The 23,873-nt window shown below is 43.7% G+C and overlaps 1 protein-coding gene across 4 annotated transcripts in view; it reads right to left on the bottom strand.

The window, feature by feature from the left end:
- Window positions 1-10,328: 10,328 nt before the first annotated feature.
- The window catches only part of LOC144678715 (DNA-binding protein SATB1-like), a 145,552-nt gene continuing 132,007 nt past the window's right edge, over window positions 10,329-23,873 (bottom strand). For all 4 annotated transcript variants that reach the window (XM_078538536.1, XM_078538537.1, XM_078538534.1 and 1 more), the window contains 2 exons: window positions 12,401-12,604; window positions 10,329-12,124 (listed from right to left, as the gene is read on the bottom strand). In XM_078538536.1, coding sequence (XP_078394662.1) covers window positions 11,666-12,124; window positions 12,401-12,604 — 663 coding nt within the window. In that variant the 3' untranslated portion in view covers window positions 10,329-11,665. The remainder of the gene's footprint in view (window positions 12,125-12,400; window positions 12,605-23,873) is intronic.

Genomic DNA, 23,873 nt, shown 5'->3' with positions numbered 1-23,873 from the left:
GCTCATCACATTTCTACCTCTCTTCAGTTCCAAAGAAGAGTCATATTTGACTTGAAACGTTAGCTCTGTTTCTCTCTCCACAGATGCATGCAAGACCTGCTGAGTTTTTCCAGCACTTTCTGTTTTTACTTCAGAACTCCAGCTTCCGCAATATTTTGCTTTTATTTTAGATTTTCCAGTTAGCCAGTCTATTTAGTTGTTAATTTTAAGTATGACCAACTTGATAAAGATTTGAATTTTCCTTCCTTTTGTCTGGTTCAATTAGTGACATTTATGTACAGTCAGGGGATACTAGTTCCCCACCTGAGAAAAGAATTCCCTATCACTATATATAAATGTAGATTTCATTTGTAATTAAGAGATAAAAATCTTGTGGGATTTCTAGAAATTCCTGAGTGAATGAATACTGATAATTGTTTAATCAGAATTATGCTTTTGCAACCTCTAGCTAGATTTCCTTGTTTTGTTAGATTAGAATGAATTGTCCTTCAAGTTTCTGTTTGCCATCTGAACCGAAAATTGGTAAATTTAGAATAAAATTTCAGCAGGCCAAATGATCATTGTCCACTCCTACAATTTCATTAAATACAATAGGCAAACACTTAAGATTAAACTTAAATCTTGCTTTTAAAAAGTTTTCCCTGGAACTTTTTTTCCAGTTTAATTCCTTATCTTTCTTTAAACCATTCCTAATTTGACTGATCACCTGCCTCATTTTCATCACCCACTACATCCCCAACAATCCTGAACACTTGAATCATGCCAAATTAGCCCTCACTATCCTCTGTTAATTATGGAATTCATTATACATCACTGAACAGTCCGAATTTATTGTGATTCTGGTCAAAGTGGGCAGGTAAAAAAAATCATATTGTGATGGCTTTCAGGGAGTCAAAATTAATTCTCTCGGAGCAACATTGAGGATGAAGTTCAGGTGAATGATGGTTATTGGTACATCCTGTCAGCCTCTAATTATTTAAGTGAATATAATTGCCACAAATCATAGAAGGTCCTAAGTGAACATCTTACCTCAGCAGTGTTCATGCCATGCACCCCTCCCTTTTTTTAATCCCTTGCATCTTCAATATTACTATGGCTACAGTCACTCCTGTAAGCTTCAATAAGAAAAACCTTTAAGATGTGGACTTTGGACTTAAATCAAGTCTTAAATTAATCACAATTTAAATTTTTTGATAATACAATTTTTTAGCACTAAATTCCCACTTCGCTATGTTGTTCATGTTGCTTACTTCAAATAATCGACTCATTCAATTCTTTGGCACAAAACATGACTAAATTATTAGGAACAGGTTAGCTGCAAGAGCTTACCACCAGCAAAAAATAGCTAAGTTATACACTGCAGTCACTTCTCACTAGTTCCTCAGTTGGTAAGACAGCTTCTCCAATGAAAATACATTGCTGGCAGAAGGGCAAAGTTAAGCACATCAACAAAGCAGTTGAGTGTTTGACAAAAGTAAAAGTAGTCTTCCTCTCCAACTGAGCAAAAAGAGGCCCTTTTGGAAATTAAACTAGGCTCACATTGCAGCTTTAGAATTAAATACACTGCTGAATCCAAAAAAAGTCCACATGAAATTAAGAATTCTGCCAATCTGACCCTCATTACTTCATTCATCCAAACTGGGACTAATCCATTAATATATGGGTGAGTAGCAACTGGGAAACCTATTTATTTGGAGACTGTACTATTGTCAGGTCAACCATTAAACCATTTAAAAACTATTATTTACTTCAACAGGAACAAAAAGTTAACTCATCATAAGCACTTAGATGCATGCACTGCCATTCCTAGTAACAGACTTGTATGACTTGTAGCAAGGGTCAAATTTTAACTCATTCAAAACACATCCACTTGCAGAGAGTTAAAATTGAGTCCATATAATCGGTTGATCATTCAACAATTCATAAATACAGCTGATTGGGTAGATTTTTTAGAACTCTCTTAAAAATGTTTAGCATAAAATCTTAGGCCTAGGATTTTCTGCTCCCGCCCACAGCAGGGGTCATGGTGGACAGGAGTTGAAAATATCGTGGGAGCAAAAAAAATCATTTGCACATTGGCAGAAAAAAAGATTGTGATCATCCATTCCTGACTTCAATGGCGGTGCACATTTCTCACTGTGCCATGTTGGGATTGTCCTTTTAATACATTTGAATGTCATGCATACTCATTATAATGGCTGCTTGTCGGAATCACCCCACCCATGCTGGATCAATAGGCCTTGTCAACATCTACTTGGACTAAAGTGTTTCACAAAACTATCTAAGAGAAGCGAACCTGGTAACCTGCACTTCGCTCATGACTTCGAGGTTCGTTCCCCAACCATGCATTGTGCAACACTCGCAGCACCTCAGACTCAGCAACAGACTTTGCAGGCAGCAGCACATTATTTTTGGGCTGGGTGTCATAGGCAAGGCTCAATCTACCAGACCAGCAGTAAGGCGGGGGTGGCTTGTAATGTGCTGCAGGGGAAGGGCTCGACTGGGAGGAGTGGGGGGGAAAAGTGTCGAAGGTTGCACTTAGACACATGACTGGGTGGTGCAGGGTGGAGCATCCTCTGGGCTAGAATGGGGAAGGGTGTTTTACAGAGGAATGTAAGTGAGTTGGGGCCAGAATGGGAGGATTGCGGAATGAAGAAGCGCTTCAGTTTACATTGCTGACCTTGTAAAGACTGTCCTTATCCCAGTCCAAGAAAGGGGGAGGGCATTTCAGTCATGCCCAGCATGTTGTGCGCAGGGTGTGGTTGTAATATCAGGTGTATTGGTCTGGTGGTTTCCTGACATAATACTGGACTGCAGATGGCACACTGACAGTCAGGGGAGGCCTCTGCAGGCTATAGATGGGGAAAAGGGGCACTTGAAGGTCTAATGGGGAGGGGGGGGGTCTTTATATTTCACTGTGCAATAGGCCTCAAGATGGGGAGGGGTAAGGTCTACATGAGGCATAGGCACATCCACCTCAATCAACTCATGGGGGTCACACAGAGATATCCACCACAATCACAATGGGATCAAGGAGGGGGTGGCTTGAGAAGTATTGGAGAGATGGGACATGAACATAATGCTCTTCTAGGACAATGGGAATGGTTTCCACAGTCAGGCAGGGAGGGTCCAAGCTGGTCTGGTAGTGAGACCTCAGCACCGCTATCTTGCAACCTGAAGCGATGACGCAGTACAAAATTAAACTGAAGAAAAACTCAGTTTGTGAGGGCTCTGAAGGCCATTTCGAGGAGTGGTGCACTGCACAAGGGAGCCAATTAAAAGGGCACCGAATTGAACTATGTACTCCCAAATGAGAAGAGATGCACAGCTGAAACATGTTAGGAGCCTTTCAATGACACTGCAGGGAATCAGGAGAATGAAGTAATGAAGCACATTCATGCGAGAGTAATGCAGAATAGTGGCACTAATCGATCTCTTTACATTAACCCCTTGTTCCCAGTGTGCCAATTGCCCAGTGCGATAATGAGGTCAGGAGCAAATGGACAACTGGTCAAGCTGCAGATGCATATTAAACACAGGAGCTCAGAATTTTGGCGCTGGCAGTTTCACAGATGAGAAGCCTCAGCCTTGCCCTCTCAAATAATCCTAGTTCCTCTTTAAACATGAACCCTCATGTGTATTCCAAGGAGTGTAGTCTTAAGCGTCCAGTGAATGAGGAGTACAGCATCTTGCCTGAAAGCAGCACCTCCAAGCTCGTGGCCAAAGCAATCTCAAAGCAGTAGGGCATGTAAAGGGGTGAGGCAGGGGGGTGCAGGGGAGAACCATGAAACGTACCTTGCACTGGCCAGGATTTCAGTGGTGAATAGATGCCAACACTGGAACCAAGCCCTTGAACCCACAGTCACTCACTAGTGATCGACAGAAGTAGGACCTTTGGAGGCCCATGCTGACTTATCTCTTTTTCTCATTGATGCTGCAGACAGGAGGCTGGATTTATTGCTGCCTGCATAATTACATACTGGCAGGAGAGAAGATGGAGAAGATTGTGACAGCTGCTCCGGGTTCTCCAAAAGGAGGAGCTCCACCCTCTTGAGCAATGAATAGAGGATGAGGCTCACAGAAAAGTCACACGTAGGCGGCTCTCAAGACCGAGGGTGTACAGAACTCTCATGTCTTATCTGCAGATGAGTGACAGACAGTGTTATCGACGCCTCCGCATGTCCATGGATCTGGTGGCTCACATCTGCCACATTCTCCAGAAGTTGGCGCCACAGGGACTGGGAGGGCATCCTTCGCCAGTGGCTCTGAAAGTCACTGTTGCTCTTAACCTCTATGCGAGTGCTCTTTCCAGTGCTCCACTGTACTTCTCAACCTTCCACCCACAAGTGCACACAACAGGTAACTGACGCTCATTTTGCCAAGGCCCTCAATTACATGCACTTCACTAGAGATCAAGCTAAACAGGCAGCCAGAGCGCTGGGCTTTGCTGCAATTTCTGGATTCCCACAGGTACAGGGAGCCATCGACTGCACTCATGTGGCTATAAAAGCTCCTTGGCAACGGGCACTCCAACTTATCATCAGGAAAGGGTTCCACTTGCTCAATGTGCAGCTGGTTTGTGACCACAAGAAACAAATCATGCAGGTTTGCACAAGATACCCAGGAAGTGTCCACGACTCATACATCTTGAATAGATTGCAGATCCTGGACATTCTCAAGCGACCACACAGGATCCAGCGCTCCTCAGTAACAAAGGGTACCCGTAAAGGACATGGCCAATGTGCCCATGCAGCAGTCACGGAATCCTGCTGAGAGAAGGTACAATGGCACTCATACCGCTACCTGTACATTGGTGGAATACGCCATTGGCATCTTGAAGTTGCGATTGTGATACCTCGAAAGATCTGGCTGAGAACTCCAATATACTCCGCAGAGAATCTCACGGATCATGCTTGCTGCGAGCTGCACAACCTGATGCTGCAAAGGAGTAAGGACTTGCCAGATGTCGACATGGAGGAGCTGCACATCTTCTCCAATAAGGACATTGAAAGGGATGAGATCGATGAGATCGAGGAAGCTGAGGCTGCAGGGGAAGAGACCATAGTATAGGCCAGACAAGGCAGACATGCACGAGTCCCTCATTGCCACCAGATTTCACAAGGGGGATGGCGAGTAGTACTGAGTTTCCTCTTGGACAAGTGCCCCCCATCATGGGCCAACATGAACACAAGTGTTGCTTTTCCTCTCATTTCAACCACGCACTTCAATGTGAGAGTGAAAGTTACACATTAACCTCGCCATTGCCTTGATCTTTTGAAGGATGATAAAGCCTTGGGAGTATGCATCCTTGCTGAGTTGAGGTGCTAACTGGAGGAGGGCGTCCGGCATCAGACATCAGAAGGTGCTTCCCTTTCAAGTGACTCTCCAGGATCCCAGTCGTTACGGTAGCCTAGTAGAGGCAGGAGCTGCTCTACAATCCTCAGTGGGCTTGTAACTGCCTTCAACCTGACAAAGCTCCTCAAGGAGATCCATCTCCAGCAACAGGACAATGCATTCTGTGTAACCTCAATAGAGGTACTGATAGGTTACACTTGGGCCAAGGCAGCCGAGATGTTCTGCAGGTGTTAATCCATTTTGAGATCACTCAGTCCTCTACGTCACCTTCTTCTCCATCACGTTGATATCCGGAACTCTCAGTTAGGGATGCGGACCTGCATTCATCCTGATCTTTCTATGGATGTGGACCACCTGAGGATGACGATGTTCACGTACTTGCCTGCCAGACATTAAAATACCTCCTCTTTAACACAGACAATGTGCCCTCATGGCTAACCCTTGCCCTTGCAAACTCCAAAGTGCTAAGGCACGAGGAAACCCTTGGTCACGTTTCATTGATAATAAAGAGCACATTTCAGATTCATTACATCCTCACTCCTATCCTGTTGCTCCCCACAGTATTGTCTACTATATGTGCTTCCAGAACATGTTCAAAGGCTCCATTGATTGCAAGACATCACCATTTGGATTTATCATCACTAACCTTGGCAGGTGTTTAAGTGAGGGGACGCTATGCAGAATGTATGGTCCAGTGCTGCATCCCTCCGCTGTCATAGGAGACTTGTGGTTGCAATGCAGACAACTTTAAGGTGAGAAAGGCTCAAGGTTGTAGGGTCAAGTGCCCGGCAATTAGGTGGCTGCAAGGGGCAGAGCTCCAGCACATTAAGGTGGCAAGGTGCTCACACTTATTGATGGCTTAGCTGATGAACACTCGGAGAGATGGCAACATGCAAAGCAGAAAGGACCGTGCACGGGTATGGGCTCATAGTTTGAAAATCCTGCCAGATGACAAAGTTCAGGATATATGACTCTTCTCTATTTGTTCAAATATCTCTTCCTGGACACGACACTTTCACCTTTCAATAATGCAGACATGTCAAGTGAACACCGCAGCCTCAATCTTACACAGCCAAGAATGAACATGACATGAGCCATGTCACAAGCACACTTTACATTAAGGAAGAGGCATCACTGATGTCGGAAATTATCTGAGAATGGGCACACACTGTGGTGATATGGAAGCAGATAACATCGAACAGAGGCACAATATAGCGACATCGGCGATAAGTGGGGGGTAGGACCACGGTATCACACCTGATCGACAACACAGCTCATCATAAAGAGGCATACACAAGAGGAGTTGTGAAATGAGTGTGATTCTACTTACACTGGTGACAATTATATTCATGTTGTTAACACCTGTGCACCGTTGTACTCCTAATATTTCTTAGTCTTCCTAATCCTACCACTATGTCTTGGTGTATTCCCAATATCCACGGTGGAGGTGGAGGCAGCCTCCTGACTGCTACACCCTGTTGTCTGTGATACTTTGGCGTCCTTTGGAGGGCCGACACCTGGAAGGCCCTGGCTTGCTTTGGGTCTCCTGCTGTGGGGCAGGTGCACCCTCCTCAGCCTGTGAAGCTACAGCAGATGGGATCACACAGGAAGAGGAGATTGAGATTGGCAGGATGCTCCCCGCACCTCCCCTTTCATGTAGCCACTGATTGATGTCACCAACGGCTACAGCGATGGAATGCTGCTCTTGCAGTAGTGCAGGACCAATGAACTGCATGAAGATAAAAGCAAATAATTGCGGATGCTGGAAATCCAAAACAAAAACAGAAACAGAAATACCTGGAAAAACTCAGCAGGTCTGACAGCGTCGGCGGAGAAGAGCACAGTTGACGTTTCGAGTCCTCATGACCCTTCAACAGGACTAAGTATAAATAGGAAAGGGGTGAAATATAAGCTGGTTTAAGGGGGCGGGGGGGGTTGTTGGGACAAGCAGCCAGTGATGGAGGAGTGGACCAGGGTGTTACAGAGGGAATGATCCCTACGGAATGCCGCCGGAGGAGTGAAGGGAAGATGTGTTCGGTGGTGGCATCATGCGGGAGTTGGCGGAGGATGATCCTTTGAATGCGGAGGCTGGTGGGGTGATAAGTGAGGACAAGGGGGACCCTATCATGTTTCTGGGAGGGAGAAGGCGTGACGGCGGATGCGCGGGAGATGGGTCGGACACGGTTGAGGGCCCTGTCAACCACTGTGGGTGGAAAATCTTGGTTAAGGAAGAAGGAGGACCTGTCAGAGGAACTGTTTTTGAAAGTGGCATCATCAGCACAGATGCGACGGAGGCGGAGGAACTGAGAGAATAGGATGCAGTCCTTACAGGAAGCGGGGTGTGAGGAGCTGTAGTCGAGGTAGCTATGGGAGTCGGTAGGCTTGTAATGGATATTGGTGGACAGTCTATCACCAGAAATCGAGACAGAGAGGTCAAGGAAGGGAAGGGAAGTGTCAGAGATGGACCATGTGAAAATGATGGAGGGGTGGAGATTGGAGGCAAAATTAATAAATTTTTCCAGGTCCCAACGAGAGCATGAAGCAGCAACGAAGTAACCATCGATGTACCGGAGAAACAGTTGTGGGAGGGGGCAGGAGTAGGACTGGAACAAGGAATGTTCCACTACCCCATAAAGAGACAGGCATAGCTGGGGCCCATGCGGGTACCCATAACCACACCTTTTATTTGGAGGAAGTGAGAGGAGTTAAAGGAGAAATTGTTCAGTGTGAGAACAAGTTCAGCCAGACGGAGGAGAGTAGTGGTGGATGGGGATTATTCAGGCCTCTGTTCAAGGAAGAAGCGGAGAGCCCTCAGACCATCCCGGTGGGGAATGGAGGTGTTGAGGGATTGGACGTCCATGGTGAAGAGGAGGCGGTTGGGGCCAGGGAACTGGAAACTGTTGATGTGACGTAAGGTGTCAGAGGAATCACGGATGTAGGTGGGAAGGGACTGGACAAGGGGAGAGAGAAGGAATCAAGATAGCGAGAAATGAGTTCCGTGGGGCAGGAACAGGCTGACACGATCGGTCTGCCGGGACAGTCCTGTTTATGGATTTTGGATAGGAGGTAGAAGCGGGCCATCCGAGGTTGGGCAACTATCAGGTTGGAAGCTGTGGAAGATCTCCAGAGGAGATGAGGTCAGTGACAGTCCTGGAAACAATAGCTTGATATTCAGTGGTGGGGTCATGGTCCAGGGAGAGGTAGGAGGAAGTATCTGCGAGTTGACGCTCAGCCTCCGCGAGGTAGAGGTCAGTGCGCCAGACAACAACAGCACCACCCTTGTCAGCAGGTTTGATGACAATGTTAGGGTTGGACCTGCCTGAAGGCCTCCATGGCAATTGCCATCCTAGCATTGCTGACCTCGCTGTGTTGGTATGCCAGTGCTATCACCTCAGACTGAACACGGACAGGCTCCTCCAACGTACGTTGAACTCTGAGGAATGCAGCTGACAACCCTTCCTGATGTTCCTATTATTGTCGCTGTGGCTTCACCAACTGAGTTAGGGCCAAGTCCAGAGGCTCGTCATCTGACTCGGGTTCCACAGATTCCTAGCCTTCAGCAGTACTCTGAGTGCCAATTAGTTTGGATGTCCCTGTCTCTGCCTGCTGCGAACCAGATTCTATGCTGTGTTCACCAGATTGTGATCCTGAGGCTGCTCTAGAAATAGGTACCACCAAAGTGTGTGTGTCTGTGTTGATGGAGGGTGTGGGTGAGCGCTGTGACGGGTCTTCTATGGTGCTCTCCTCTGGTTCCTCATCTGGTGTCCTTGTTGCTGGAGATGAGGGCTTAGCTTCTTGATGCTCTTGGGCACTTTCTAGAAGTGCCTATGAAAGAAAGTAGAGATAATTAGTGCATGGCAGGCAACTGGAAGACACGACGATGCACTCACAGTATTGTTATCTGAGGGATGAGATGGTGCAGGGTACTCACTTGGGTGTGGGCTGCCGACCTCACCGTTGCCACAGGCACGGTCCTGGTCCTTTCTAGCTAGCGTGATGGCATGCTCCTCATAAGGAGTGAGAGCCTTAATTTATGCCACCCAACCCCCAGTCTGGAATGTCTCCCTCCTATTGTGTTCGAGCTTGTCCTGCATAAAGACAAATGGAGAGTGTGAGCAGGATGCATGACAAGGCAGAGTAAAAGGATGCCTGCCTTGTCTGGGTGGTAAGTGGATCGTGCTACATTAGCTACATAGGATATGAGCCCAGATGGAGATGTGAAGGTGCATGTGAGAGAGTGAGTGCTGATGTCCCTTGAGCTGGCAGTGTGTGAGATTCCTGTGGAGTGTCACCCTGCAAATGTCTGATGGGCTTGTGAGTGTGAGAGTTGAGAGTGATGAGATGGCTGACTTACCCTGGTGGAACGGATGAGATCATTCATCCTCTTTCTGCACTGGGTGGCTGACCTCCTCTGTGCGGCGTTAGCACTGACCACTGATACCACCGCCTCCCAAGCCAGAGTGGTGAAATTGGTGGACCTCTTCCAGCCATGACTTGGGAAGAGGACATCCCAGCCAGCCTCAATGGCATCCAGCAGGTGGCCCAGAGGGAAAAATACTGCTTTTCACGCCCGCCACTGTACTTGATGCATGGAAGGGAAAATCCCGCCCTTAGTCATGGACACTTTAGTTCCAAACTTTAACACCCATTCCAAATGAAAATTACAGTGGATCTAGCACATTGTCTTTTCACTCTGGGAGCTGCACACAGACCTCATCTGAATTTGTTGGCTGTACAGGGTACATTCAAAATAAAGTTGGTTAGTGTCAAGCAGTATCTCATGGACATGAGGACATTGTTTATGTTGCCCCTTAATTTAAACTGGTTTGCAATCTCATTCAGAAAGACTACGAGGAATGGCTAATGTAAGGAATGTGTTAAGTGTAAGCACATCATAAATAGTCATGACTAAGGCATATATTGACTAACAATTATACTTAAAATACGCTTCAATAATAAGAGAGAAACAAATATTATTGTATTATATAAAGATAGTTTAATTGTGCAATTAACAATTAATAACCATCCCCATCTGAACAATTTTGCATAAAGAAAAACTGTGATGCTTTAAAAAAATGTCTAACATGGTCAGATTTAATAAAATAATTTGTGATCTCATAGTTCCACATAGCAATATAACTCAGAAAAACAGATACACTTGTAATCTTCATACAGAAATTTATACTGAAAAAAGCTTCAATCCATTGTAAACTGAAGGAAGACACATTGCAAAACATCTATTTTTCAGTGAATTTTATAAGTTATCTAATGTATTTTATTTTTATTGACCTATGTTCATTTGCATGATGGTTTAACATTAATATAGAAAATTGCATACACCATAAAGAGTGAAGCCCATGGTATGAATTGCTTTGATAACATACAGCAGTTTTTAGGCAAATTTTAAAGCACAATTTTTCAATTGAAACTTTTAAGACACTTTGTATCACTGCCCATCAAAATACATATATAAATAGAAAAAGTCAGTATGAAAAAGCACTATGTTACATGTAACAGAAACTTCAAAAAATTAATTACATCATGAGGCTAAGTTTTCTGAAAATAAATAATCTACACTACACAAATTTTAAAAAAAAAGTTGTGTTTCACATTTTAAAATCAGGTAATGACAAGACTCAAAGTTACAGTGATTGCTCTCTTGCAGAATAATTGAATGATGGCAGTGCCATATTACACAAGGCAATTATTGGCATATTTTCCATTAACGCTGCATTTTGCAGCGAGCAGTTTCTTCCTTTTTTGCAACTTTAACAATATATAGCTAAGATAAAGTATCCTATCTGCAATTTCGTTAATTTTTAAAAGGCCAGATTTTTCTTTTAAGTTGCAAGAAACATACTGGTTTGGGTAGAGAATTGAAACTGGAGTGTTTGATCCATTCAGGACTGGGTAATCTGTGATTAATTGTGGGAAGCTTCTGAATGAGCATTTTAAGTTTGACAGACAATACAGTCAAACATCATACAGTACCAGTTTCCTCTGTTGATACTCTGTACAGAAACTGTCATTAATCAGTAAACAGCAGTTACAAAAATGTTCAAGGCAATCCCAAATACTTCATATGTAGCTGCTTGTTTGCTTGAAAAAAAACAAAAAAAACTTCTAGTGCAGTCTGCATTATCCACAGGAGAATTGTTCAGTCTTTTACTGGGACTCCTTATTTTTTTGTGCAAGTATGTAAAGACAAATTGGTCTTTCTGATGAATAATGCAGGAAACAAGACTTTTTTTAATGTAAATACACATCAGTGGCACAGTTACAAAAAAGAAAAGTTCATGTGATGTCAGGGTCAGTCTTTTGGTTCCTGATCAGGATCTAAGCTATTTGTAGTCCCTTCTCCTGACAAGGTCTCTTCTACTTTAACTGAATATATTTTTTTTGAACTTTTGCCTTCCTCGCTTTCCTCTGAGTCCTCTGAGTCTTCCAGCAATTCTTCTTTCTCATACTCTGCCACATCCACCTCCAAACCTGCATGGTCCTTCAGTTTGCCATGATGCTTTAGATGGTAACGTTGATTTTGAAAAAACTTTATGATGGTATACTTGGGCAGGTCAAGTTGAGCTGACAGAGTTTGAATTGCTTCTTCATCTGGGTACAAACCCACATCCTGTATAAAGCTCTGTAAGATCCCCAGGGCTTCGACAGAAATCTTAGTGCGAGATCTGGGCTTATGCCGGCTCTCATCTTCTGATTCTGCTGGTGTTGATGTTGGCTGTTTAGGTGCAAGTCGGGGTGTTGCTGGCTGTTGCTGCAGGTAAAAAAAAGACCAATAAACAAACTGTTCATAGTACATCATCAAGTTGCCATCATTGAAACACTGAAAACAACCAAAGCAAGTTTATTATACATGAAAATAGTTCCAAAGTGATTTAACCTGGTCTTAGTACAATGCAGGAGGACCACTGATGGCATTTGTGTCTTAGATGATTTAAAATAGCAACTCATCTTACTGCTAACAATTAGCAAAAAAATGGTCTTCATAAAAGAACTCCTCTCTTTAGCTTATGTGGTAAAGTAAACTAACCTGAATTGGCTCTGCAGAAACATGGATGATGTGAGATGGTCGGTCTCCATGGTGATGGATCACATTGCTTTCTTGCTCATAAATAGCATCTCTCTCAGCCTGAGGAAGACTCAGGAACCTCCTGATCATTGATAAGTTTTCCCAAAGAGTCCGATTCTCTGGTGAAGGGTCTTCCTTCCAACGTAAAAGTTCGCATAACCAACCCTTGGTGACAAGAATGTGAATAAAGCGAAACACATTAGTTTTCTACTTTATCCTATTCAGAGTACAATTTAACAAAATATACCAAAGAGTAAGTAACCATTGAAACACAATGGATAAAGGAAAAAGATCCTGCATTTATATAGCAATTTGCAACAGCTCAGGGTGTCCCAAAGCACTTTCCAGCCATTAAATTTATTTTTTAAATTATAGGGCAGAATCTTGTTGAGGCACCAGGGGTCACTCCTGCCAGCTGGAGAACTGGCAAGAGAACCCCGGTGCCTCTTTTTGGGAAGGCCTGACAAACCAGAAGCCTATCAGGTAGTGGTGAGAATCAAGACCTGGGAGTGGAAGTCTCGCCTACTGAGAGCTGCCGGTTCACCAGAGGCCAGCAGCTCTTGTGCTCAGCAGTGTCAGTGGGGAGGCCTAGGCTGCTGCCAGAAAGTCAGGCACTGGAGTCCCAGGAGCAACCCAGTTCACAGGTAAGTAAGATGGCAGGGAGAGGGGTTTTGTGGGGTGGGGAGCGTGCAAAGAGGAGTGCAGGGGGGTTGGCAGCAAGGACGGGGGCTGGGGATGGTTCTCAGCTCCCCCCTTCCCGATGTCTAGTCCCTCGATTAGGCACTAAGTGCCTTTGATCGAGAGACAACCCCTCCACAACCCCACTACACCCCCACCACTGGAGGTAGCAAGCTAGCCACAACGTTTTAGCTTCCGTGAAAGCTGCATGGTAACAGGCCTGCCTGCCGCCGGGTTACTACCAGTAGCTGCGGGAAGAGACCCTTCAGTCTTCACTAATTGGTGACTTAAAGGCCTCAATAGACGGCAGGCCGATAAAGTCAACGAGGAGCTTTCCGGCCAGAACTTAATTCTGGCAGAGGTGGGAAGGCAGCGGGGTTCAGGTACGCCACCATCCTAATTAGATGCCCATCCTGCCTCCAAGCTTGCCACCAGCCAGAGCAGAAGATTCTGCCCATTGTCACTGTTGTAATGTAATGCAGCCAATATACTCACAGCAAACTTCCACAAACAACAATCAAGTAATGATCAGATAATCTGTTTAATCTGATGTTAGTTGAGGGATAGATTTGGCCAAAACAACAAGGCGAACTCCCTTGCTCATCTTCAAAATAATGCTATGGGATCTTTTATGTTCTCTTGAGAGGGCAGCCTGGGCCTTGGTTTAACATCTCATCTAAAAATAGCACCTCTGACAGTGCAGTATTTCCTCAGTACTGCACTGGAGTATTAGCCTAGATTTGGTGTTCAAGTCACTGCAGTGGGATTTAAACTAGAACCTTCTGACTCAGGGGTAAGGATCTTCAATGTTCATTCATAACTTGGGTGCAAATTAAAATGCTGCAGACTGATGCTGTCAGCAGGAGACCAACTAGCAATTGGTGAGATGGTGGTGTAGTGGCAATGTCACTGGACTAGTAATTTAAAGGCCCATGCTAAAACTCTGGGATCATGGGTTCAAATCCCACCATGGCATCTGACAGAATTCAATTCAATTAATAAAATCTGGAATATAAAGCTTGTCTCAATAACAGTGACCATGATACTCTCATTGATTGTCATAAAAACCCATCTGGTTCATTAATGTCCTTTAGGGAAGGAAATCTGCCAAATTTACCTGGTTTGGCTTACATGTGACTCCAGAACCACAGCAATGTGGTTAGCTCTTAAAAGGCCTAATAAATCAAGCAGTTAGGGATGGGTAACAAATGCTGGCCTTGCCAATGATGCCCACATCCCACAACAGAATATTTAAAAAAAAATTGAACTGCTTATAGCAGGCATGTGTAATTGCAGAAATTTAAGACATTGATGAGGGAAATTTTTTTCTCTCAGAGGGTTCTGAGTCTTTGGAGCTCCCTTCCTCGAAAGCCCATTGAGGCAGAATCTTTGAATATTTTTAAGGCAGAGGTAGATAGATTCCTGAGAAGCAAGTGGGTGAAAAGTTATTGGGGATAGGCAGGAATGTGAAGTTGAGGTTAAAATCAGATCAATCATGATCTTATAGAATGGTGGAGCAGGTGCAAAGGGCTGAGTGGCCTCCTCCTGCTCCTAGTTCGATTGTTCGTATGTAAATTGAAATATTGCCAACAAAGTTAAAATAAATTTACAAGAAAAGAATTTTAAAAAATTCCCAGTAAAGATCAATATACAATACATTGCTTTACGGTATTTGATTCATAGATATATCATTATCTTAAGAAAAGAATAATGTATTCATTAAGGGATGAACATTCAGTCCATCAAGATGAAAACAAAAGACTGCGGATGCTGGAAATCTGAAATAAAAGCTGAAAATGCTGGAAAAACTCAGCAGGTCTGGCAGCATCTGTGGAGCGAGAAACAAGAGAGTTAATGTTTTGAGTCCATCTGAAGAAAGTCATACGGACTCAAAACATTAGCTCTGTTTCTCTCTCCACAGATGCTGCCAGGCCTGCTGAGTTTTTCCGGCATTTTCTGTTTTTAATTCAGTCCATCAAGCCTGTTCGTACCACAAACTATTCTATCTTGAATCCAGCAAAACAACATATTCTCCTCAGGAATGGTTGTACAGAGCTTTACCTGCCCCAAAGGGAAACTCCAGAATATGCATTATGCTTCTTAGATCATTTGCCTTTCATTATCACAGTTAAAGTACCAGAGGAACCATTATGCTTCACGCAGCATTTGATAATCATTACTAATGTTCTCTAGCAATAAATTCTCATCTGGCCCTGCACCATTACCTCCAGAGGCTCTCAAAGATCCATCTTTCAACCCACCCCACCACTGCCCCCATCACCACCCCCCCAATTTCTATTCTGTCTCTTTGCAACATCATTGGCAAACACATTGGGCAATCAGGAATGTTTCCAGGTTCCCCTTGTAAAAACAGTCACTCTTTGGGATTTTAATCAGCACACCCTTAATTGACATGGAAACAGGTTCCTTGTCCAATTAAGCGCCATGGCCTGGCTCCTGAAGCTGGAGAGGGAATCAAAGGCCTTCCAGCTTCAGAGGAGCAGCAGACTACACAAAAGGGTAACTGAGAGGATGCTTCAACATGGATGGGCCCTCTACCCAACTTTTTTAAAAATTAAAAAGAATGAAAAAAAAAAGCGGCCAGGCGGATTGTTGGTGAGGGGAAGAATCCCTCTTCATGCCAGCCTTTGGCTGCACCCACACCCAAGTAGGGAGTGCTTGTAGGCCTGCCTAAAATACTGACCCCAACCGGACACTGGGTCCACAACTCCAGCCTATCAGATCTGAAAACGAGTCCGTATGGAAAATCCCATTTGGCCTCCTTTCAGTGTGCTTAAAAAGGCTCTTAATGAACTTAATTGGTTGCCCGCTTCACGGGGGTGAGTAGCTCTGCTGACCTTGAACCTACCTTCATCAAAATGATGTGCCAGGAAACCGGCACACTGGCCGTGTTTTTGGGCCCCGTCCGCCTCCGTTCCAACATCAGCAGGGCCCGAAGATTCAGCATATAGTCGCTTGCCTTATGTGTGTTTGATGGCATTAAGCTCTATTGGTCTACTGCCTGCCTCAAACTCACCACTATCTGGCATCCAGAATGTCATGGATGAGCTGCAGTTTCTTCCAGTTAGACATCAGAAAGATTGAAGCCATTGTCTTTACTCCCCACCACAAACTCCAATCCTTGCCGCTGATTCAGTTCCTTCCCTGGTCACTGTCTTAGTGGGAACAGACTGTTTACAACCTCACTATTCTATTCAAATCTAAGCTGAACATCTGTCCTATGATGCCTCCAGCACAAAGACTGTTTACTATCATACCCGCCTCCACCCCTACTCAGGTCATCTGCGGCCTAAACTCTTACCGAAGACCAGGTTGCCTCCAAAATCTATCACTACAGTGCCCTCATGGTGAGCCTCACAACCTTGAACTTATATAAATTTTAGCTCATTCAGAACACTACTGCCCACACCCTATTTGACACCATTAAAGGGGGTGGGGAGGGGATTTAATGGAGCCTGCAAAAGCAGGAAACATGGTATGCGGGGTGACTGAATTAGGCAGGTACCGAGGTTTCAATTTCCCAATGGCGGGTTGAGATGCAGAGATTAAGTTGGTAGCGTGTCTGTGGTGTGTCAGGCCTCACATCATCCTGCGGCAGATTCCCACTTGTAATACATCTCCATGCCATGAATAGTCATTAAGGTAAAACCTTTTTAATTACATCCTTCCTTCAAGTTAAAGTCAGCAGCTCTGACTCATGGCACCTGGAAGGGCCAGCTGAGCCTGCAAGTTCAGCTATATGTCCCACAGAGTGATGACAAGTACAACACTGGACACTAACATGAACATTCAATCAAAGTGAACGCAAAAACATAGCATTATTTCTTCCTCATAAAGAAATATCCCTAACTCCCTGTAACCATCCATGTGTGCCAACCATGAGGTGTTCCAGCACATTCAGCTCTCTGACTAAGCTAGTCCAATAAATAATGATGATGTACACATGTAATATGAAATAATTACAAATGAGATTTAAATCTGAAAAATACCCATGCCACCTTTGTGCTCTCAATAAGTCTTATGTTAATGACAATAGAGCTGGGTAGGAAAGTTGTGGCTGTGATGAAGAGCCTCTCTATTTGTCAAGGAGGCTCTTTTACAGGCCACTGTACCTGCTGCATTGTCAACTGATGGCAGGTTTTATCACTGAAAAGCTTTCCCTGTCATCTGATTGCATGTGTCTCCCATGCACGCTGCCGGCACTTTAAATTTTAATTGGAATCACATGGGAACCAGCAAAAAGCAAGAGAGTGGAAATGACATTCACTTCCTGTTCCACCATTGGGAATGGCGCACCATGGTTAAAATTACACGTTATGTTCTGCTTGCCCATCACCTCTCCTTGCTGAACTACACTGGATGCCAGACCCTCAATTCCTCAAATTTAAAATTCTCATCTTTGTGTTCAAATTTCTTCATGGTCTCACACATTTCTATCTTTCTAAGCTCCTCCAGTGCTACACCCAACCTTCCCCCATCAGTCCCAGGACACCTCCTGTCCTGAACTTCATGTCCCCTAATTCCAACACCCTCACTTCACCCCACGGTTAACATCTATGCATTCAGCTCCTTTCCCTCCCTAAGCTCCTCTGCCTCTCCACTTTCCTTTCCTCCTTTAACATCCTTTCTTAATACTGCTGAATTTGGGTTTCCATCATGTCTGAATTACACCCCACCTTCTCCCCACTACCAGCAGATATTGGATCTGCCAGAAATAGTTGGCAAGATGTAGCTAGCTGTGTCCTATAGGGAGCTGAGTTGAGACTTTTCCTCATATAGATTAAACTTCTCAACATGGTGGAGAAACAGATGGGTACAGATTCAGAGATCTCTAAAAACAGGTGAAGAAGGCAAATGGAATTCTGGTGTTGTGCACAAGACATTGTTTGGAAAGGTGAGAAGGTGCTGATGAATCTTTAAAGACATTGGCCTGAATTTTTCAGGTGGTGGGCAGGCTCGGCGGGAGTGGGCCACCATTTTATGTGGGCAGGCCAATTAAGATCTGCCCAGTGTAATACACGAGTTGTAGCACTCAGTGCTACCTGAGCGGGTGGGGGGAGGAGGGAGAGTCGGGGGCAGCACTCTATCGCGCATGCATGCAAAAGAGTGCTTCAATCTCCCTGAGGCACGGAGCTGCCTCAGGGAGATTGAATCAATATACAAATAATTTTTTTAAAATTTATTTAAACATGTCCCCTCATGTGACTGTGTCACATGAGATGGGACATGTTTTTATCTTTATGAAAAAATTTTTATTTACTGATTAAAAGTTTTAGGAAAGCTCATCCCGCTCATGGGTGAGCTTTCCTAACAAAACACGAAAGCCGCTTGGCCTTTTTACCTGCCCGCCAACCTTACGGTTGGACGGGCAGCATTAACAATTGCTTCAATTACTTTATTAATAGCATTAATAAGCCGTTTACATATCGGCAGGCGCGCAGCTGACTCCGGTGCGTGCCCGCCAACGAAACATAGCAACTCAGCGTGATGACGTCGGAACACACGCCCGACGTCATTTTACGCGTCGGCGTGTCGGGCCCACCCCTGTTTGCCGACTGAAAAATCCTGCCCATTGGTTAGAGCAGCCACACTGGTACATTGAGCTTTTCTTTATAGAAAGGATATTGGGGTCATGGAAAGATACAAAGTACATTTGTTATATGATACTGGAGATGAAAGGATATAGTTAGAATGACATTCCTGAAAAACTAAGGTTTATTTACTGAAGGAGAAAGAGTTAAGGAAAAATTCAATAGTAAAGTTCAAATTGTTGAAAGGGGCTGAGTGGGTTAATAATGAAAGTTGGTGAATCGGTAACAAGGGGATATAAATTTGCATTAGCTACATTACTACAACAATAGAGGGGAAGATTATAATATTCTTAACACAAAGAGTTAATTAAAATACATTATGATAAATGAAAATTCATTCCAATAAGAGAGTTTAAGAGCAATCAGGTAAACAGTTGAAGAAAGAATGAATGAGAAAATAAATTACAGTTGAAAGCTGATATGGAGCCTAGAAAAGGCATAATGGCCAAATGTCTTACTTCTGCATGAAATATCTATGAGTTTATAAGTATCAAGGGTTTTTTCCCTGCTGTATTATCCACATTTTTAACCACATACATTTTAAATCTCACATCGGGCAACCATTCAGAAAATATGTTAGTTCAAATTGTTAAAATTTTAGAGACATTTAGCTTTTTTTCCCCAGATTCTTGTTCCTTTCCATGATGCATGTGACTTAAGCGCAACAGAATTACAAATGAAAACATCACAGAAGGTTTATACATCTTAATAAAAGGAGTTCACAGGACAATTGTTAGGCCATTAATAACCATGATGTAAATTCAGGTTCTATAAGTTTGACAACAGAAAAGCACCCAGTTCAATGGATAGTCTAATTAATATACTTGCTCACAGGAGAATTGTCTACCCTCCCAAGGGAACATCTTACAATCAAAGTGCAAAATCTAGAGCCTGACCTGAACTGTGATTAGTGGGATAGAGTAATCAGAGTCAGGTTGGCAGATTTAATTGTCCATGGTCAACTTTCTTCTTTTGTTGGGTAGCACCATAATATTTGAATTACACTATATAAATATCAAGCCTCGATTTTAACTCAGGATGGGAATTAGGCAGGGGTTGGTGGTGGAGGGGAGGGGGGGTGGGGGGAGGGGTGGGGGGACTTGTGTCCAAGTGTACAGCCCCTATGATTTTGTCAACATGAAGTTCAGGCAGAGTCAGGCTTCATTTTAATATTACTGAACGGCTGCCCACCTATTCGAAAGGGCCTAATCTTTCAGTAGTTTTTGGAAGGCCTGCATCACCCACCCTCAACCATGGCCTATTTAATGTGCGAACGCATCTCGAAAAAAAAGGCTGCATTCTCTGAAGCCAGATTTCTTTGCAACAGGGCTGAATCACAGGGCTGCCAGTACATTTTCTGAGGATTCACTGGAGATCCACATGGAGCAGGTCAGGGAAAGTAGGGAGGCTCTGAAAGTCAATACCCACAGGAGCATTCCCAGGTCTGCTTTCCAGCTGATCTGGACAGTATCTTTCGGACTAAAGTACCTATAAAAACATATACTCAAGCCAATCATCAGTTTAAGATTTTATATTACTAAATGAAACTAAAACAGAATAAAAAGAAACAACCTAATCATCCCTGAACAAAAAAAACTTTGTTTAAACTTCCTGCTCTTGACGTGGAAATTCCATCTTTTTCTCTTACAGCCTGTGAAATGGCAATCTTTTACTGTTGCTAACTGTAACATGTACGGAAATAAAGAAAAGAAGGAATATGATTGGAAGTGGGGCTTTAAATAGGGCTAAGCTGACTCTCCAAAACTGGCATGGAATTCTCACAGAAATATGGGACAACAACAATACAACACCATGGAACCATTTAAGGTGACCCCAAAAAAACTCCCAGTTTGTCATATGGTCAGTCCATCCCATATGTAAATATTGTAAGTAAAACAAAAACAAAAAAAAAAGTGCTGAGAAATCATGGAGGAGGTTCAATGTCTTCTCCTGTTTTGTGGGTCGCCGGGGCCTAGTTTTAGTGTAAGAAGAGATTCAATGATTCTACAGGAGGAGCAATCGTAAGTACAATTCCTCTCTCCATCTCTCTCAATGACACCTGACAACATTCATTTCACCCTTTCTCCACCACTTGCAACAATTCCCTTGCATCCATTACATCACTCAGTTGTTATTGTCAAAGACAGTCCAGATTTCTACTACCTTGTGAAAAGGAGCTTCTTGAATTCACTCCTAAAATGACCTTGCTCTAATTGTAGGATTATTCTGCCTTATTCTGGATTTCTTCACCAGAGAAAACAATTTTTCTATATCTGCTGCATTAAATCCATTTATAATTTTAAAGGCCTTGGTTAGATCACTCCTCAACTGTCTAAATTTTAGGGAATACAAATGAAGTTTATACAACCAATCCTTGTAAATTAAACCTTTAAGCCCTGGTATCATTCTGGTGCATCTGCACTGTTCCCCCCGCAAGGCTTTCCTGAGGTTCAGTGTCAAAAATTGAATGTAGTACCCCAGATGGAGTCTGACCAAGGCTGACACATCACTTCCTTACTTATGGATTCCAACTCCCTTAAGGATAAGACCAATGCTCCATGAACCTTTTTGAATACTTTTTGTTATCTGTACACTTAGTTTTAGTGACTTATATGTGTGAAGTTCTAAATCCCTTTGTTTCTCTGAAGTTCCTGGACTCTCACAATTCAGAAAAAATAATAACTTTCCTTACTGAAATCCAAATGGATGTCTTCTCAATTCCCATACTGAACTTCATCTATCACAGCAGGACACATAGAACATCTTAATGCAATCAGGCAGAGTCAACATGGTTTTGTGAAAGGGAAATTGTGCTTAATTTATTAGAGCTCTTTGAGGAAGATAAAGGGGAATCCCTATACATGTGGTGTACTTGGATTTCCAAAAGGCATTTTATAAGGACCCCCAAAAAAGGCTACTATGCAAAATAAGAGCTCATGATGTGGGGAGTAACATAATAGCATGGATAAAGGATTGGTTAGCTAAAAAGAAGCAGAGAATAGGGATAAATAAGTCATTTTCAGGTTGGCAAGCTGTAATTAGTGGAGTGCCACAGGAATCAGTGCTGGGGTCTCAACCATTCACAATCTATATCAATTACCCAGATGAAGGGATTGATTGTATGGTTGCTAAATTTGCTGATGACACAAAAGGTAGGAGAGTAAGCTGTGGAGAGAACACAGGGAGTCTGCAATAGATAAGTTAAGTGAGTGGGAAAAATTTTGGCAGATGGAGTATAATTTGGGAAAATGTGAACTTGTCCACTTTGGCAGGTAGAAAATAAAAGCAGTATACTATTTAAATGGAGAGAGATTGCAGAATTCTGAGGTACAGAGGGATCTGGATGTCCTAGTATGTGAATCACAGAAAGTTAGAATGCAGGTACAGCAAGTGACTAGGAAGGCAAATGGAATGTTGTTGTTTATTGCAAGGGGAATGGAATATAAAAGTAGGGAAGTTTTGCCACAGCTGTGCAGGGCCTTGGTGGGACTACATCTGGAGTACTGTGTACAGTTTTGGTTTCCTCACTTTAGAAAGGGTGCAGGCCGGGATTTCCGGCCCTGCCATGGCAGGACTTGACATGGGGGATGTGACGGACCAGCCAAGGGTCCACTGGCTTTCAGGGACCGGAAGACCCTGCTGGCGGGCAGGGCTGGAAAATCCTGGCCATAATTGCATTAGAAGTAGTTCGGAGAAGGTTCACTTGACTGATTCCTAGGATGAAGGGATTATTTTATAAGGAAAGGTTGGGATTGTACCCATTGGAATATAGAAGAATGAGAGGTGATCTTGTTGAAACATATAAGATGCTGAGGGGACTTGACAGGGCAGATGCTGCGAGGAAGTTTCCTCATATGGGAGAGACTAGAACTAGGGGATACAGTTTAAAAATAAGGGGCCTCCCATTTAAGATGGAGATGTGGAGAATTTTTTTCTCTCAGAGGCTCATAAGTCTGAAGAATTCTCTTCCCCAGAGAGCAATGGAGGCAGGGTTATTAAATATTTTTAAGGCTGAGTTAGATAGATTCTTGACTGACAAGGGAGCCAAAGGTTATAGGGGGTAGGCAGAAACGTAGAGTTGAGGCCACAATCGGATCAACCATGATCTTATCAAATAGCAGAGCAGGCTCAACGAGCTGAATTGCCTACTTCTGTTCTTAATTCATATCTTCGTAAGATAAGTAAATAGAGTTTACTGAGGGTGAGTAAAAGAAAAAAGTATGAGAATGAAACAAACTGGAGGCCAGATGCTGGCAATCCAAACAACATAATGACACACAGCTCCTGTGATCCAATTACCTGCAGTTGTGTGACCCTCAAAACACTGCTTCAGTAACTCCGAGAGTCTGAACCTGTGGGATGGGCGCTGAGCAGGGATTTCTCTGACTTCAAATTGAAACAGCATTGGAGTCTGAATTGTGTCACAGGACATATGTTGTAACCACAGACACATTCCAATTTTCACCACCTGCCTTTTCTATTCTTGCTGGGGAGGCAGGTTTAAGATCAAGCCACAAAATTCAAGAACCACCCCCCACCACCCCACTGAAAACAGGCATGAGGATCGCAATGCGTGGTTAATCCATATCTGTTGCTTCTGATGCAGATGGCTTGAAAGCTTTGTGCTCATTTAAGTGATTGTACCATGCAGCCAGTGCTAAGCATATTGTTGAGTGGCTGCATGCCTGTGCAGAGGTACAAAATCTTAAGAGGCTAGAATGAGTGAAAGCTAGCATGCAATACTAAACGCCAGCCTGCACCTCTTAAAGAGGAGGTATGTTGTGAGTGGAGCAGATACTGAAAGTGATGCTGCAACTGATTCTGACCTGGGAAAGACACAAGAATGACACAATGTGGCAGAGAGGGGGCTTCAAGATTTTCTCATGTTGCACTGGAGGTGGAGAACAAGAGGGATGTTCCCTATCCAGAGAGAACCAGGAGGCCCTCCAGATAAACATTGTGGAGGCACTGGAAGCTGTTAGCTATAGTGACCAATGGCAGGAGGCTAGCCCCGACGACACAGTTGGAGTGCCACAAGAAGTTCAATGACCTCTCACACGTTGTCAAGGTCAGTGATTGCATCTTCAAAATGCCATATCCTACTAGCTGCATTACTAACCTCACACAAAGTTCACTGCATCACA

This window comes from Cetorhinus maximus, chromosome 3, assembly GCF_964194155.1.
Source record: "Cetorhinus maximus chromosome 3, sCetMax3.hap1.1, whole genome shotgun sequence".
NCBI lineage: Eukaryota > Metazoa > Chordata > Chondrichthyes > Lamniformes > Cetorhinidae > Cetorhinus > Cetorhinus maximus.
Note: the sequence above shows the minus strand (reverse complement) of the source record. Positions and strands in the feature narration are given on the sequence as shown.